We start from the raw sequence: 19,338 nt of genomic DNA on the forward strand, positions 1-19,338 counted from the left end.
TTGAGGAATTTACTTCACAAAAAACTAAGAAAAGTACTCTGAACATCCAATTAAGAGAAAGGAAGAAAAGGAGAGGAAAGCTTGTCTTTTTTTCCACCCCTGGGAAAATTCATACTGAGTCTCATTCTATCAGTGGAGGATGAACTCACAACACCCACACCAGGAACTTGACAAAGTTGAATCAGACATACAAATTGAAATTCCAGTTTGTCCAATAAATATCTTGATGTCTTCAGACACATTACTTAATCTTTCTTTACCTTATTTCTTCATATCTAAAGAAGAAATAGTAGTACAGTCTATTCTCTTTAGTCATGGTAGTTATATTTTATAAAATGAAAGAATACTGATCATTTACTAATAGGGAAACTACAGGATGGGTTCCTTCAAGAATCTGTCATATAATTTTCATCGACCAATTAATACATGACCTGTTTTATGTGTGTTTCTGTTATTGTTGTACATATAACAATATATATGTTATTATTATATATACATTGTGTGTGTGTGTGTGTATATATATATATATATATATATATATATATATATAAAACTCATGCCTGAACAAACCTTATCTAACACACATATTTTCTCTATAAGGCATAACACAGCCTTCTTGGGTTTAGGAATACTAGATGGACCTCCACACTATGCTGATGGCCATTCTCAACAGTGAAATTACCAATAAAAAATATGGAAAGAAACCTGGGCATTAAATAGGCCATGAAAAGGGCATATTTACAGGATATGAGCTGAAACCAAATCTCAGAGCATAGCCATGTGACATGAGCTGGGCACTTGTGCATGGGTGACTCAAATTCACCACCGTGCATGCCCTTGAAGCTATGAGCTTTGATTTGGGGGTTACAAATAAATTTTAGCGAAGAGTTGAATTTGCAGATACGGAATTCATGAGTAATGAAGTTCGATGGTAACTATTTTCCAGTCTTGTTGCGAGGCTTAGAAGTAATTCAGGTTAAATACGTAACAACCCATACATGATGGTATTTGTGAGTCGTCCAGCAGAGAGTAGGTGCTCTGTAATGCCCTTAGCTCTGGTGTTGTAACTCTTAACATAAAAGGAAAAGATGGGCCTTGCTCTCAAGCTGCTTACAACATCATTGAAGTAAAAGTTAAGTCATGAATGAGGCTAGACCGGTAATGAGGAAGAGAGATATGAGTACAGTGTCTCACTTCCAGGAGCTCTCAAGACATAGAATCTGAACTGCAGCAACAAGAAAATAATTTATGGGAGCCTTAGGCCTTGAGATAGAATTTGGAGAAACAAGCTGGGTGCGGAAACAATAATCAAACTCCAGTCAAAGCCACAGAAATGGTATGAGTGTGGCACATTCAAAAGACCAAGGTTGGTAAAAAAAATGGGATTCACATTGGAAAATGTCGATCGTGAAGGCACGGGAATCAAGGCTAGAGGAGAGTTTGAATGTTATTCTCTATGAGCAAGGTTACTAAATGTGAGTGCTGTTTTTGGAAAGATGGTCTGGCCAAGGTGGATAAGGGCGATTAGTGAGTAAAGGAAGACTGGGGGAAAGAAACCCGTGAAAAGGCTACAGCAATGACCTAGAGGTTGGCAAAAAGAAAGCATGTTTCAGTGACAGTGGATCAGAAAAGCAGGCATGATCCACTTAATGGAAAGAAAGGCAGGCCCCTGAGACAGCTTATATTTGGGGGTAAAGAAAGAAGAATTGGAAAGAATACATACATGGAGTATCCACAGAGACGCCTTGTTTAAAGTTGCCCTCAAACTTCCTGGATGCAAGGATTTGTCTCTTCTCAGGCATGCTTTTGTTCCCTGACAAAACTTTTGTTGGTCTAACTCAGCATTTTCCTAATGTTTTTGACTATGACCCACAGTAAGGCACACAGTTTACCTCAATATATAATTGAAAACTTGAAAACAATATATAATTGAAGACTTTTTCAAAATAATATTTCCCTTTTCCTGTGGGTAATGCACTCTTGTATTTTCTATGCATTCCTATTTGGTTATAAAAAGTCAATCATGACCCTCAAACAGGTCGCCAATGTTTGAAAATCACTTGTTTGTCTAACGTGTTCTCTAGGCTTGAAAATTCATTTCCCAATGATTAGGATTAAATAGGAAGCTCAAAACTCAGCTTCCAATTTCTTTCTTAAAGGCAAACTACATTCTAAATAAAATTCTCAGAGTTAGGTGATCAAGAAATTAAACTGAAAGCAGAGTTAGTGATTTCGGATAAGCCAAGCATCTTCTTTCCTAAAACACTTGACAGGCAAGCACGTATGTTGGATCTTTCTCATGCTACCCATCCAACACTAGGTGAGGATTCTTGAGTATTATTTCTCTGATGCTTTCAGTGAGAAATGCTTTTACTTTTTGTGTACAAAAGAGTGGTCTGATAAATGGGGAAGCAATTATGGCTAACAATCCAAAGCCATTATGTAATGCTGAAACTAATTCTCTTGACTAAATAAGATCTAGTATGGGCCCTTTAGGTTTGGAATTGTAGTATAACTCTAGCCTACAAGACAGTACCTTATGACTTGTGATCCTCTGCTTAAAGAACATTGTGCAGCAGAAGATTAATAATTTCCTGGAACGTAAGTCGGAGAGGTAAGGAAGGCAATAGAGCGTGATGACTCAGAGTGCCTGTTCGTGGTCAGAATCCCGAGCTTCTGGTCAGGGCTCTGCTACTTGTTAACTATCTGATGCTGGGCAGGTGACTGGACCTCCCTGAGCTGCCATTTCTCTTCCACTGTATTGGATGATGGTACCCATGCACAGTGCTGGTGTGAGGGTTGAGTTACTGTGTAAAACTTACACAGCATGTGGCACACAGTAAAAGCTCAAGGAACATGGCGACGAACCTTATGATCCGGGAAGGTGAGATTCTGATGGAGCAAACACCTGAAGCATCTCTGGACCACAGGTGTCTGCTGCCAGTGCAGATGTGTATTTTGCTATCACTCCTGGGAACAAAGGAAGGTCAAATATTCTCCATGGCATTACCTATGCAAGAATGGGCCACTACTTTTTTCCCACTCTTTTTTTCCCCCCACTCTTAGTAGAGGAGAAGGGCAGGGAATGTATCAAGGAGAAGGGAAGTCAGAAAAGAAGTGTTAGTCCTTAAGGCCTTTATCACAAAGCCATTTCAATGTTAGCTGGCAAGTGGATGAGAGGATGGCTTGAATCAATAGCCAGGATGCCTGGATCTGTGGGAACCAAGAGGAGCCCAGGATGGCAACTCCCAGCTGATAATCACTCCAAGTCACAAATGCAGCCATTTCAATGCTTCCAGCCTGATACGGTTCCCTATTCTTTCTCTGTGGTAGAGAGAATGTGTACAGCTAAAAGCTCTTTCTAGATAATGTGGAGAATGTGCCCTTATTATATAAGATGGAAAGAAGAAATTCAATGCCAAATACCTGACTTAAATGGGTGAGATATTAATAAACACATCTTGCTTCACCCACCAATGTGAATAAATCCTACCATGAACAAAATTTGGAAGATGGCTGCAGGCTGAGAGGGACTGAGGACCTCCATAGGTGAATAGAGTATTCACAAAGATAGGGGAAAAAAGAAGGGCGACTAAGAAGGTTAGGTATTTGTGGAATGGAGCCTATCACCTGGTACATGCCATGTGATGTACATGAATGACTTTGGTGGAACTTAAGAAAAATATGATAAAGCATCTGATAGGTAGTTTTGTCGTTTCAGAATCCCTCATTATTTCCATCAGAGTCAAGAAAATGTTGAGATTTGCATGTGCACGGTGTACAGGTAGTCTTCTATTGTGATTCCATTTATTATTAAATTTTTCTTTTAAAAAATTATGGGGGAATGTATCAGTTTGCAGGGCTGCCATAATAAATACCACAGACTGGGTGGTTTAAACAACAGAAGTGTATTGTCTCCCAGTTCTGGAGGCTGGAGGTCCAAGATCAAGGCGTGGGCAGGTTTGCAGGCAGCCGCCTTCTCCCTGTGGCCTCACATGGCCCTTTTCTCTGTGTGTGTCACCCCTGATGATTTTGTGTGTCCTAAATGCCTCTTCTTACAGGAACACCTGTCAAATTGGATTAGGACCCAGCCTTATTTTAAGTTAATTACCTCTTCAAAGGCCCTGTCTTCAAATACAATCACATTCTGAGGTACTGAGGGCTAAGGGCTTCAACATATGGATCAGGGCCAGACACAATTCAGTGCACAACAGGGGATCTTGAAGGAACTGTGAGAATTTCCCTTTAGCCAAGAAAAGTATGTGCCAGGCATCTTCCCAGGGACAGGACCTCTATGGCTCTGCTCGCAGCATCCCAGGGGTGAACCTGTGATGTGTGTGTGTTTCCTGCCCAGGTGGCCCTTTGGTATATCCGCCAGGCCTGCCCAAACGCGGTGATCACTTCTCACCTTGTGCCTTGTCTGGATTTGAGGAAGATTTTGCCCCACTTGTTATGATGTTTTTTATGACTGACTGCTCGGCAGGGCTCCCTCTTGGGAATAATTGATGAACATACCTAATCATATTAGCATCACTAAAGTTTTTACCCTTCATTTGTAAAGCAGCACCACGCTTGGCCCCCCTAAGCGCTGACAATAGACGTTGCTTCTCTCCACTCCCCCATTCTGGTTGTCACTTGCACCTCAAAGCAGACCCACTCTCTGCTCTTTCTCTGGAGCCCTCCATCCTACACTTACCCTGGAAAGACTCATAGCATCGTGTAGGAAGTTGCCCATCCAAGCAGTTCCAAAACTCCACAGGTGGTACCGTCTTCCATCTCGGCAGAGCAGTGAGATTAGTGGGAAAGGCAGCCCGAGATTCCTGGACCCCTGTTCCATGTTGTTTCCAAAATGAGTCAGAGCTTCGGTGATATCTGTGACTAAAACGAGAAGAAAAAAACAAAGGTGTCCTTAAAGGCTCTGGATTTTTTTCTCCTAAACTAGTGCACGTTAGGGAATATTTGCTTCAATAATCGGCTCTCACACCCTCTGGATCTGGCATATGACACTGGGCTGTCTGGGACAGCCCGGCCCTGTTGGCAGGAGTCCTCTGACCACAGCCTTCCAGGCTGGTGACCCCACGGCTGACCTTCTGACCTTGATACCCCAATCCCTTTGTCCCCCCCATTGATCCTCTTGTTTTCCAGTGCTTCAGTTTCTTGTCTCTGAATCATATTCTCCATATATCTTGGTCCCTGATGCCTTCCAGGGGGCATCCTTAATTATCATCTGCTGCTTCCTGAATCCTTGAGGGTTTCTCATTGCCAACGGCCAGTTGATGTGCTTCTAGGATAGGTATTCTAGATAAAAGATTAAACCAGAGTGATGTGACTTTTTGTCCTGATCCGTTGAGAGACCACCTATTAAAAAAAATAGGCAAAGCACTCTTTAGGGATTAGTTAGCTTTAAAAAATACAGTAGAACAAGCCTAAGATTATTTGTGTAATAATATTCCTCTTACTCAATTTTATTTCTCTACACTTTCTTGACTGGGAGGCTAAGAAGTAGAGTCATAGCCCAATCACAGGGATTGGACATCAGTTATCCAGGCCCTAATCTGTAACCTGGGTGTGTTCCTGGTTTTGCACATCTCATGTGCAAGTGTCATCATCCAAGTGCATGGAGGCTAAAAAAATACAGGAGACCAAGGCATTGTATCTTGAACTCTTTGGGTTTTTACCTTGCTGCAGACTTGGTCCATCTCATCTGACTTAACCTCCCCACTGCAGAGTCCTTCTGCCCCACTTCCTGCTTCCTTATCCCTAAGCCCTCATCTAACCTCACGTGGTCCTCTTCCTGTCTATTTTATCACCAGTGTTTTAACTTCGAGTTTATCCCATTCAGCTCTATTCCTGGTCATTTTAGTTTTTCCCCCAAAAGCTCCAGGTTTCAACTAGGATTAAGGATTCACAGGTTTTGACCTTTTGAGCTTCAGGCTTGTAGGGACAGCGGCAGCTGGGCGTCTGCTCTCAGCTCTATCCCAGGCGCCTCACGCTTGGCCAGAACAGAGCTGAGCCCACAGTCCCCGGGCACACGCAGCTCTGCTGTGTCTTCTGCGTGTTCAGCAGAGCTGTGTGTCCTCTAGGAACCAGGGCCTGGTCCCGGTTCTGCCCTCTCCCTCCGTCACCACGACACTTTGTTCCCTAATCAAGCCAGCAGACAACACCGCCTCCTTTCTGACCTCCCCATTTCCACTCTCACTCTCCTGTACTCTGTTTTCCACTCAGCAGCCAACGTTAGATTTTTATTTTTCCTGAAACTCGTGTCACATAACTATGGTGGGATCCAGGCACCTCTCTGTCTGAGCCCCTGACTCTCTTTTTCATCCTGTATTAATATTCTCCCCTTCCCCTCCTCTAGCTCCCTGCTCAAGGCCATGCCAGCTACGTTGCTTCCTCTCTGTTTGTGTTCCTTCGTCCCACTGTTGTTCTGGGGCTCTCTTCCTCGGGCCTGCCCATGACTGCCACCTTCATCACTCTGTCCTCAGCTTAGATGTCACCTCCTCAGAAAAGTCTTTCCTGCGGACTCTTCCACCTGAAGCAGACTTGTGCGCACACACACACACACACACACACACACACACACATGTGTGCACACATACAAACACACATACACATATATACACATAAACTCATACACACAAACACATCCACATGTCCACACAGATACCCAGATATACACATACACACACCCACATGCACACATCCACACAGTTACACACACACACATATACACATATACATATACACACGTGCACAATTACACATACAAACACACATACACATAAGCACATAGACATGCAAACACACAGATACCCACATACCCACGCACATACACGCATACACACACCCACATACACATGTCCACACAGGCACACACGCACACACAGCCCTCCCCTGCCCAGTCCCTCCTGGCCCCGTACACTATTTTATTTTTGATTCATCACCTTAAGTCCTGTTTTAAATGATTACTTATTGCTAAATGTCTTTTCTTTACACAGCGCAGTGCAAGCTCCGTGAGGGCAGGAACTCTCGTGTGTCTCGCTCACTGTTGCGTTCACTGAACTCAGAAAAGGGCCAAGTACACAGCAGGTGTTCAGGCAATGTTCCTGAAGGAGTGAGTGCCTTTCTGCCTCTCAAGCATCCCCTGGGTCTTTCCTCACCTCCACCCTCACGCCCACTTCTGTCCTCGCTGTGTCTCACTCGGGCTCTTGGTAAAGTCTCCCCGGGATGTTCCCTTCCCCAGGCTTCTTCCTCCCCAAGCCCCCAGCTTTGCTGCCTGGAGTGTAATTTTCTCTCTCTCCCGATGCCCTCTGCTGCTGAACAAGGTAGCCCTCGCTCCATCAGGGATGGGGCAGCAGTGGTGGTGCACAGGGGGCTCCACTGTGTTTGGCAAAGAACCAGCTGTGTGTGGAAGAGGAGACCCCTTCCTTGGGAGGGGACCAGGGCCGAACATCCTCCACTGTGTCCTCTACTTGTGAGGCCCTGCAGTTTCTCAAGAGTGCGTGTCTGTGACCAGGACGGCCTTGAGACTTCAAAATGCCACTCAGATAGGAAGAGTTCGATCCCGTATTTAATCAGGAGAACCAGCTTTCTGATCTGTAAAACTAAGCACCCCATCTCCTGCCCTGGACCTACAAGAACCCTGGGTATAGAGCAGAGGAGGGTGTTGAAAGGAGGCCACACGTTAGGTGGGGACCGTGTATCCGTGATTTTTAATTCCCCCAGTGTTTATCCCATGGTCTTCCACACAGTAGGCATGCAGTCAGCCAACAGGAAATATTTGAGTATTTACATTTTCCTATGCCTCGTGCTGTACCCTGGGGGCATGGGAGTGAACAAAATGGAAACAGTCCCAACTAAATTATAAGCTGGTAGAGAAGAAGCCCTAAACTGATCATCATACAAATACATTGTAATTACGAAGTGTGATACACTTCAAAAGAAATCTACACAGTGCAACTGCAACTCCTCATGTTTGCTGCCCTGTGAGTGGCTCCCTTACAGCTGGCTGCTGCCTGCATTACATTAGGGTGAAGGTGCACTTATTCATCCTTTTGGGTGAGTGCACAGTAGTTTTGCTGGGTTGGTCATGCATGGACGTAGAGGCCGGGAGAGTCAGAGACCGTCGTACTAGTAATTCCCCAGGTACTGGGGAAAGGTGACTCTCAGAACAGAGAACAAGGGTCTCTTCTGGTCAATAGAACCTCTTCCTTCACGTCTTATTCTTTTAGGTGATTACTTCCAGGAATGGGCTGTTTCTTTTTTCCATGGATTTTTGGCAAAGCATGAATGATGACAGTACTGGTAAATGAAAAATAAAAATTTTCACTACTCAAAATCAGAAACATAAAGAGACTGTGCAGACTTTGTATACTTACAGTGTGGTGATGGGAGAAAGCCTTTCTGGGGAAATGGCATGTAAATCTAGACGTGGAGGACAAAAAAGGGGTTATTCAAGTAAAGAACAGGAAGTAAAGTGGTTGAAGAAAGGGAGCAGCATTATATAGGTCTGGAGACTGGGCAGAAACAGGTTTGGGATGCATGGAGAAGTCTGCTGAGCCTGGAGTAGAGAGAGTGGGGGACAGGATCGCTCAAGACAGAGTGGAGAGACAGGAAGGGGCCGGATCACGCTTGACCTGCAGCCGTCGACTGCTCTCTGGATTGGGGATGCATGACTGTCCTGGGCTGTGCCATTTTAATCCTAATGGTGTGTCCCTGCTTCCTTGCTTAGCCTTTAAGCCTCTCTTATGATTCCTCTATATTTCATGTTGAGGACACCACCATTCCTGAAAGCTTTCTGTTCTCCTTCTTAACTCTGTTCCTTGGGGCCTGTCTCTGCTTCTCGGTGCCCAGGCATTTGCTGCTGGGTTAGGAGGAGGAGAACACGTTTCTTGTGGCTTAGATATCTCTGATCATGAGCCTAATCTACAACTCTCTTTCAATAAGGAATTCAGCAAAAGTGCATGCTAAGATGTGCTTCAATATACTTATAGAAAATTGTATATAGTCCTTGAGAAATTTGTCAAGTGGAAGCCAACCAGATATAGAACAAAGAATTATGTACTTACTGCTTTGCATAAAATTGAGTGTCCTGACCAGTGTGAGGTGATACCTCATTGTAGTTTTGATTTGCATTTCTCTAATAATTAGTGATATTGAGCATTTTTTCATATGCCTCTTGGCAATCTGTATGTCTTCTTTGGAGAAATGTCTGTTTCGATCTTCTGCCCATTTTTTGGTTGGGTTGTTTGTTTGTTTTGTTTTGTTTTGTTTTTTTATATTGAGCTCCATGAGCTGTTTGTATATTTTGGAGATTAATACTTTGTCCATTGCTTCATTTGCAAATATTTTCTCCCATTCTGAATGTTGTTTTTTATCGTTTATGGTTTCCTTTGCTGTGCAAAAACTTTTAAGTTTAATTAGGTCCCATTTGTTTATTTTTGTTTTTATTTTCATTACTCTAGAAGATCTATCATACAGAGTGAAGTAAGTCAGAAAGAGAAAAACAAATATCGTATATTAACACATGTATGTGGAATCTAGAAAAATGATACAGATGAACCTATTTCCAGGGCAGGAATAGAGACGCAGGCATAGAGAACGGACTTGTATAGACATATATACACTACCAGGTGTAAAATAGCTAGCTAGTGGGAACCTGCTGTATAGCACAGGGAGCTCATCTCGGTGCTCTGTGATGACCTAGAGGGGTGGGAGGGTGGGACGGGGGTCCAAGAGGAAGAGGATATATGTATACACATAGCTGATTCACTTCATTGTACAGCAGAAACTAACACAACATCGTAAAGCAATTATACTCCAATAACAAAGAAAATCGAGTGTCCTTTTAGTCTCACATGGCCAAATCTAGGACTTGCACTTTGAATGGGGCAGAGACATCAATGCTTCTCTTTACGACATGCGTTCACTGTGCTGATTTTAATAATACTTCCTGCCGAGGAAAACCAGAGTCCTGCTTCCTGCCCATGGTGTCCCACAGCCGTTTGCTCAGGGTCTCCCACGTGCTGAGTGTCTCATCATCACAACACTGAAACCCCTCCCAGCAGAGGACATTCTTAGGAAGGAGAGCTTTCTGCTGAACAAATCATGGGCCATAATGTGGCTATAAATACAAATCATGCAGCCAGTCGTAAAAAGATAACACAAAGGGAATAAAATCATAAAGCTGCCATATATTGAGCACTTAGCGTGTGTCGGATACTGTGCTGAGAATTAGCTCTGAGCTTCACAGCTGCTCTGCCCTGCAGGTGTTAGCATCTCTGCCTTACAGGCTAGAGAACGTAGGCGGAGGTGGGCAACGTTACCCCAGTACCACACAGGTAATAAATGTTGGGAGAATTTTTAAAGCAGGTCTGCCTAGTTCAAGCTCCAAACTCAGACTCTGCTAAGGACGCTGAATTTTTCAAATCAGTCTAGGTCGTAGAGATCGGGATGTGATCAAAACAAAACAGAAACCTGTCAGATGCAATTCAGGGGCTAAGGGACTTGATCCACATATCATCAAAGGAGAGGTCTGACCATAGGTAGCAGAGCTCTTGAAAAACTCTAGAAGTTGTGCATCTGCTGCCGTGGAAGTTGCTTTATACTTTTCTCAAAAATTCAGTCAAGTGGCCTGAAAGGTTATGAGTCTCCTCTTCAAAATGCTGTTCTGTTTGGTTCTGCTTTGTTCCATCTGTCAGTATGATATTTGAGCAAATGTAGAAGTGAATTGATATATCGAAGTACATTTTTTTTCAACGTGTGTGAGACAGATTAGAGCAGGGTCAACTCAGAGGAATGATGCTTGAGTCTTGTTGGAGAAACCGAGGTGTACTGACTTTGTGATTTCATTGTTTCCTTTAAGTTAGGACTTTATTAACCACCTGCTGTGGGCAAGGCATTGCATGCGACGAGGATACACTGAGGAACAAGCAAAGCTCAGTATCCCCGGAAATGCCCCTCCCCCTCCCCCATCTGGGATATTGAGGCTTAGCCCCTGTCCCCCTACACGAACCCACAACTGACCATTTTCAGATTCAATCCACTGGGAGATAGAAGGAGAGCTTTACTCTGTGCGGCATTCCCATGTTCATTTAGTCAAGTATGATTTATTGGCCTTGGAAGATAGTACAACCGCCTTTCTTAGACTCTCTGCTTACTAGAATGTATATTTTAATAATCTGTGGTTTTTTATGTATGCCCTCTGGTGATTTTGAAACACCGAACTCTGAATTTATCGTTTTGATCGAGGAATCGCGTGTGCTCACTGGCCTTGACGTACAGCGCAGAGCTGCTGACTCCCTGTCACTAAAACACGCTTTGTGCAATGTTTTCCCAGAAACGGAGATGCGTTGGCACAAATTGCTTCCCATTCTTGCGGTACCCTTGTTAGGAGCAGCATGCATTTTGTATGAGAGCAGGCAGGGGCTAGGACGTAGGCGCGGTCATGGACCTCAGCAAGGCTGGCGGCGTGAAAGGGGATGAAATCTGCAACTTTCGTCTCGCTAGCACCACGTCTCCTACTGAGTTCACTAGCCACAGGCGATCGGAGAACTCTGAAGGTTAATTCTTTCTGCCCATACGTAGAATTACAGCTCAGTGGACAAAGCCCTTGAAATGTTATCACCGCAGCCAGGACATTTTCAGTGGAAGAAACGGCTGGCAGTACAAAAAGGTTAAACGAATTAGAAAACGGGTCTCAAACAGACTTGCCGGGTTTTTTTCCCAAGAGCTGCCTAAAATATTCTGTAAGTTTTATAGAGGTTGTGACTGGAAACATGTTTCAGCCATATGATTGCCGGGAACTATTAAAATGAATAGCACAAATAGGGCAATTAAATATAGATGCTAACAGATTCAAACCCCAAGAGGAAATGAAGCTGCTTGGTTTTTCTTCTAAAAACACGCAGGTGAATTTCTTTGGAATTAGAGTAAAGGCCTATCTTGAAAAGCTGGCTGGATAGGGAAGAAGGCTGAAGAGACTAAAAAATGGTGACTACCTGGCCCCCAACTCCTGAAGGGAGACCTGTCCTAAGTGAAGGTATCAACGTAGGGCCGTGCTCCTGTTCATAACATACGGAGCAGCCAGAAGAGATGGGGTCTGAGGATAAAAGCAAGGGACCACTGTCCGTGTAGCTTCAGACAGATGCCAAGGCTTCACTTTACACTTCTTAGGTCTCCTGTGACCCCATGTCCCTGGCACCCTGATTTTCCTCTCCTGGCTCACAGCGAGTGTGAGAGGATAGGAAGGTCTCTCTTTAGTACAGATCCCTCGTGTGTGAAGTGAGTACTGACACAGACGATGCGATGTGTGGGAAACAAAAACCGAACACTGAGAGGTGCCTGTCTGCCTGGAAAGGGAAAACCGAAACTCATCGCAGGCACTGCTGGAACACGTTAAAGCCAATGTGTTTCCAACAGTTAGTTAGGGACCAGGGGGATGACAAGGGTTTGGACATCTCTCCATTTTGGTTTGCTGCAAAAGGCAGGGGGATTAAGAATGGGAATTTGAAAACAGCCAAGACTTCTTGAGCACTTACCATGCAGGAACTTGAAAAATTTCATGTCGTCGTTACAATAAGTAGTTGTAAACGTTAAATTAAAATAGCGAGGAAGGGCAGAGCCAGGATCCAATAGGAGGAAGGCTTCACTGGCCTCAGCTTTGCCCGTGGCCTGTGGCTTCACTGTGATGCCCTTCGACCCAGCAGTGTGAGTAGCAATCATTCCTCACAGGGAACTGGACGACTTTAATAAGACAAACACAGGGGACTTTCTTACAGGAGCTTACAAAGAGAGCTTCTTTGTAAGGAATAATTATACGGTGGCCTGACAGAGTAGAATGCAGAGCATATAACTGTGATAGAAAGTAAGTGTTGTGCCTATTGTGATGTCTTCTGAATATGTGACGTTCTCTAGAAATCCCAGAATCATGTTGCTGAGAGAGGGTCCTCAGAGACCTTCTAGAATAGCATGTTAGGGTCATCAAGCAGTATTGCAAAGTGTTTATACCCTCAGCGTTCAAACAGATGTTGCTGGAAAAGATATTCCCTCGTGTAACATTAAACCTTTTATCTAATTTAATTTACAGAACTTCTTTCAAATAGTTAGCAACCTTCTAGATGAAGACAACAAGGAAAAATGGGAAGATGCACAACAGGTAAAGCTGAAGTTATTTCGGAACTTAAAATGAAGTTGTTTAAATAAGGCTTCGTAATATGTGAAAAAAGTAATGGCTCGCTATTCCAAGAACATAATAGGAAAAACTTTAAAGTCATTCTAATCTTAGAGAAAACAAGTGACCTCCTTTATCATAACAATCTATGGAATCAATGATATTTAAAATGTGAAAAAACAGAGCAGGTTTAAGTAATGTTTAACTTTAAGGTATTAATGCGTAATGACTCTATGCCTTACCCATCATTTTCTTTCCTGTCTACAGACTATAGGAAAAACAGGTAATCTAAAAGGACACATTGCCATATCAATATTGATATGGTAAGATGCTTATAATGGAATGTTAAATGAAAAAGAATTACCAAGCAGCATGTAAACCTGATTGCATATTTGTGAAAACAGAAATGTAAAAATGTTCAGTTATAATACAAAGATAACTTATGGATGGGATAAACAACAAAATAATAAACTAGCACTTTAATATTGCTTAAAACATAAAAAAAATAAAAGGACACATTGCAAACTAAACTGTGGGAGTACTAACTAGTAAAATCATTTGTATTTACTGTTATGTGTTATCTGAATTATGTATACAGATGTGCATTTTGACTCAAAGCCAAGAATTGTAAAAATGAGTTCTCATTACAAGAAATGTATTCTGCTCTTTTTCTCTTTCTGCTAAGCATGGCAACTGTAGCAAGGAGCCTTGTTGGTTTAGTTATTGTTTTAAAAATGCCTCGCCCTGCAATTTGTGCTATACTCACTGACACATGGTTAATACTATTTTTTCTAAATCACAGAAAAAGTGAGTTAGAAGAAAGGGAGAATAAGCATGTTTTTAAAAATCCTATAGAAATTTAATGTAAACGTTTTCTACTTGACCCTTGTTAAAAATTCCGTGAGAACAATGCAATATTGAAAATGAATATTTCCTGAGTTTCAACTGGACCTTCTCTCTCCCTTTCCCTTTATAATCATATTCTGGGCCTTCAGGAGTAAAGCATGCCCTTTATTTCTATTATCATAGGAACTCTATGGATAGACTCTAAAAATAGTCCAGTGTGGGTCCACCTCATTATCAGGTACAAGTGCTGTGCTTCTGGCCATAGCAAGAAAAAAAAAAATCACTCCTTAGTTTAAGACACGGAATCTATCTTTTCCTACTAGTTTGAGTTATGTATTTGTCCTTGGCTTCATTCTAGAGGAGAACCTCCTTCACTCGCTGTGAGAAAATGGTGTCTTTCCTTAGAATACACTGCTAAGTGTATTCTAAAGTGGTTAAACACATCTTTGTAGAGTGCTGGAGACTATTAATTATGGATATATTTAGGACAAATGTATAATACCCTATTTAAAACAAGACTGCAATCCATCAGATGGTGTTATTTACTGCAAGGTCCCAACTTGAGCAAATAATGAACAGTGGCAGAACTTTTTGTCAATGGAAAATCCTGAATCCATAATCCACCTATTTACTTGTGATTTTGAGTTAAGAATATTCTTATCTTTTAAATATTTTTTTCAGTAGTGATGATTCTTAATGCTTCTTTGAAGTAACTATTTGAAATAAAAGCAACTATTCTGTAGCGGTGTTTTCATGAATGCAGCCAAGTGGTAAATGAGTCTCCAAGTTTTTGGCACAAAGAGTGAACTCTTCAGAAATAAGAGCTGTTTAAAATCTACCAGAGATAATCCTTTGTCTATTTTAGAGGAATAGTCTCAACAAAATATAACATAAAGCATAGCTCTGTGTGCATTTGGAAGACTAGCTGAGTAAAATGGTGAATACTGAAGTCAGAAGCATTTTGCCATTAGAACTCACACTTTTGGACAATAAACAGTGTCATTTCGTAGTTTGTTCACTACACATAAACCCCAGTTATGAAGGATGAAACTATGTTTAGCTAAAGAATCCTACTAAAAATACAGTATACTAAAGTGAAAAAAAAAAAAAGTCTGCATTCTCTATAGCACTGTTTTATACACCATCATTGTAGTTGGAATGGACGGTCCATTTCATTCATGATAATTGTGATGATCAGTATTTCCTTTTTATACTGAACGCTCCTGTGTCTCTCCAGGAGTGCGTAAATTGTGGCCGCTGAGCCAGATCCAGGCTGGCACCTGTTTTGTAAATAAAGTTTGGCATCATAGCCACAGTACCTATGGCTGCTATGGTGCAGCAAGGACAGAGCTGAGTTGTTCCAACAGAGACCCCGTGATCCACAAAGCCACTCTCTGACCCTTTACAGAAAAAAAAAAAAAAAAAAAAATCAGCCCCGGCTCTATGACATTTGAAAACTGTTGGGAACATATAACTACAAACAAAATCTGCTGCCACCCTAGAAAACCTCTCCCCAAAGTAGACAGGAAAGAAAACAGTTTTATTATTGAATAGGCATTAAGCCAGAATGTGATGTGCATCACAGGCAGTTCACTAAGAGTTGCAAAGACAGAGAAACTTCATCCTTTAATACAGACGAGCGGATGTTCAACTCATTACACACGTGTTCTCGAGGTAAACAGTAGCTAGTTCTCAAGTAAGAGGACTTTAGGTAGTTCATGCTAAATGCACTGGGTAATTGGGATGACCATCTTGTTAGTGAATTGGCTTTATCCAAAGGAAAAATGAGCTCTGATATCTTAATGACTGCGGGCAGTTTTGCAACTCAGAGTGAGGCACCTGCTTAAGTCAGGGTCTAACCCTCCCACCGCCCCTCCCACCGCACAACAATCTAGATGATGACTTTCCACTGAGAGACATCCCTGGGTCTTTAAGCTGGGAAGAGGCTATTTAACTTTCAAAAAGGTATACACGCATTTCAAAGAGACAGAGAAAGAATTTAACCATTACAAGTTTTCTAAAGTAAATGCTCTTAAGGGAGGGGGGCAAGGGGTTAGGGAGGGAGTCTCTTCTCTATTTTCAACTGGGAGGATTAAGCCTCTTCTTTTTAATTTGTATTTACCCACACACTACACATACTCATAGACACACACACCTACACAAAAATAGAAGAAAAAATACAGTAGCAGCAGGAAGTTTGGAGCTGATGGAAATTTCACACACATTTTTGGAATGGGGAGGAAATTTCACACACATTTCGGGAATGGAATAGGTAAGCAATAGCATTTGTCCCCAAATCTTCCTGAAATTAAAAAATAAATTACAACTATCTATGCCATACGTTTCTAACTGTAATAACCATTGTTCATGTCTTCAACCATATGTGAGTAAGTATACAATGCATTCGAGGTGTCTGATTTTTGGGTGGGTGCGGCCGCAAGCTCCTGTAAAATATACGCACTGTGCCTGCTGGCCACCCTGCCCGACATGTCTTTCTGCTAATCAGAGTCTCTCTCCCCCTTCTGCACAAGCCTTTGCAAATACAAAGCCATTTAAAATTCTCTAATGCACTTAAATTTTTCATGGCTTGAAGCTGCAGTGGTGCTGAATGGCTAAAAGCAATGAACGTAACTTCAAAAGACTTTCTGCTTTAATCTGGTTATATAATGCAGGCTGACTTTGTCAGCATGATGGGTTACACATGCTAAAATTCATTTGTCTTTTCAAATGGACCTCACATTCCACTCACTGTGAGCTATTGCCAGAATCAGGTCATCTTTAAGCAAACACTCATCTGTTTGCAGTGTATGAGGCGGATGATGTTGGGTGTGTCTTACATACGTACATGTGAAACACCTATACTAGAGCTGTTTTATGATCCTGCAAGTATTGCCAACACTATTATTCATACAGCAGCTATTACAATGATTAGAAATAAATGTCTCTCCCAAGATAGTTATTTTACAGTGAACTTAATAGTCTGTAAATATTCATGATGGCAATAATAATTATTTTTCCCCAGTGTTCATTGTACAGATGCTAAGTAAAAAAAAATGTAAAAAGCCCCCAAATTTCAGTGTTTGTTCTATGTTATATTTAAGTGAGGAAAGGAACCCATCAAAAGTAAAGACATGCTACTTCTAAGTGTACAATCTGTTAGATATTTTGAGTTTTCTTGGATTTATGAAGGATTAATCACGGCATCATATCACCTCCAGAGTTCTTGCTGGCTGACATTTGATGTCATTCTCAACTGTTAGTTCAAAAAATATACAACTGTTAGATGGGTTAAAAAATAAATTAATAAATAAAAATTTAAAAATAAAATAAAATGATTAAAAATAATTTTAAAAAGTAAAAAAAAAATACAGCTGCTGTTAGTTGGAGAAATGTCTTCAAATAAATCAGAGCTCATTTATGATCTCATTGTGTCTTTTTAAAATTCCAGTTATACATTCTATTATATAGATTTTTTAAATTCCATCTAACCTTTGCTTATTTTTGTAGATTTATCCGGGCTCAATAGAGTTAATGCAGGTGATTGAAGATTTTATACACATTGTTGGAATGGGGATGATGGACTTTCAGAATTCATACTTAATGACTGGAAATGTAGGTAAGAAATAGGATGTTTTCCCAAAATCTGACTGAGTTTTTAAAAAACTTTGCAAGTATCTGAGTCATACATTTCTAAGTGTGGTACCCATTGTTCATATCTTTGAGTCTACATGAGTAATGTATTGTGGGTATTTGGTGTCTGAGTTTTCAATGGGCCAACCACATATGCACTATAGACACATACCGACACACACACATTCGCATGCATCTGAGTGTATTTGTATACTTATTTAAGCCTACTTGTATTTATCTGTACACGTATATAGCAAATGTTTATTGCTATCCAATCTCACGTTGAAAATGTATAGTATATACTATGTGATTATATAAAAAATAAGCCTTCGTGGTCTCGCAAACACTTCATGAAGATGCCGAGTCACTCTCTTGTTAGGGGTCCCGAAGAAGTGCTGAATCTCCATAAGGGTGGGACACTTCAGAGACCTTTAGGGGTCATTGTCACAATGCTGTTGCTGCCGAAGTTTTCATGCGTAACTTCCAGGACACAGTGCGTCTCTCGGGTCTCTGTAGTGGATTCTGTAATGGTAGCACACGTAAAGTGAAAACATCTTTCTTCCTTTAGCTGTCTATAACATTGTCTCTTATAGGGAGGAATTACACACGGCCTCTTACAGTGCTACAATTATTGTGCATTCAGCCAACAGCAATTATGTTAACCAAACGGCACATTTCTTTCTGTAGTTAAAAATACTGCAAGAACAAAGAACTATTCTTCCTAAATAGTATATGCATTGAGTTGATACATGTTTATAGTTTTATTTCTTTACAGCTTCCTCTTGTGATGTTACTACGACTCAGATTTTCTTTCATTGTCATGTTTTAGCAATCTTCACATAAAGACTACTAACTGTAGATAAAGATGTGTTTAAATCAATATCTTACCTCACATTCTTATTCAAAGGATGTTTAAGTTTTAGTTTCTAGATCAGGAAGAGACCTAACTTTGAGGAGGGATTAACTAGGGGAGTTCACACGGTATAGAACATAACATTTTTATGATTACAGCTTTGGTGGTTCATCTTATACTTGATTTCTTCGGAAGGTCCTTTACTCCTATAGTGACTCATTTGACTCTGAGATATATTCTGCCAGGGCGACCTCAACTTGTAACTGGTAATAGCTAACTACTGGTAATATTCTTCAGTTGAAGAGAACCTGTGTAATGGAGACCTCAAAGGTCTGCAGACGGTTCCATGCCCACATGCCATCTTCATGCAGCTTGAGGCCTTACGAGTTAGAGTTATGCCTTAATCCACTTTCCAGAGGTGGTGGAGGGCCCAGACTTTTGCCGAGAGTAGATGTCCAGCAGCTTGTGCTGGTTCACGAATGAAGGGAGCTGTCCTTGCTATGGGCAAGGAGAAGAAAAAGTGACTGAAAATAGTATATTTATTGAAGGATGAATTCAGAAATCAGAGAAAATCCAAATTAAATGTCCATTCCAAAAGTGTCTGGGCAAAGAGAGGAAAGGTAAAATCTGTGGAAAAAGGGGGTAGCATGTTGGGCTATGAGTTTGGGGAACGTGGAAGGAAAACCCTAGAGAGATTCTGGGGACGCTGATCATTCAAGATGGAACCACTCTTCTAAGGGCCTATGATTTTTTGGGGGGAGGAAGGAACCAGGAAGGCTGCTATGCCAGTTTGGACAATAGTAATTTACAAGAAAAACAGAGGGGGAAAAAGCAAAGA

At 41.5% G+C, this 19,338-nt stretch overlaps 1 protein-coding gene across 1 annotated transcript in view; it reads left to right on the forward strand.

Annotated features, from left to right (window-relative positions):
* The window catches only part of ADGRB3 (adhesion G protein-coupled receptor B3), a gene marked incomplete at both ends in the record, with an annotated part of 793,681 nt that overhangs the window by 387,373 nt on the left and 386,970 nt on the right, over window positions 1–19,338 (forward strand). The window contains 2 exons of the mRNA XM_082669119.1: window positions 13,088–13,156; window positions 17,525–17,633. Coding sequence (XP_082525245.1) covers window positions 13,088–13,156; window positions 17,525–17,633 — 178 coding nt within the window. The remainder of the gene's footprint in view (window positions 1–13,087; window positions 13,157–17,524; window positions 17,634–19,338) is intronic.

The sequence above is a fragment of the Grampus griseus genome, assembly GCF_964374135.1.
Source record: "Grampus griseus genome assembly, chromosome: 13".
NCBI lineage: Eukaryota > Metazoa > Chordata > Mammalia > Artiodactyla > Delphinidae > Grampus > Grampus griseus.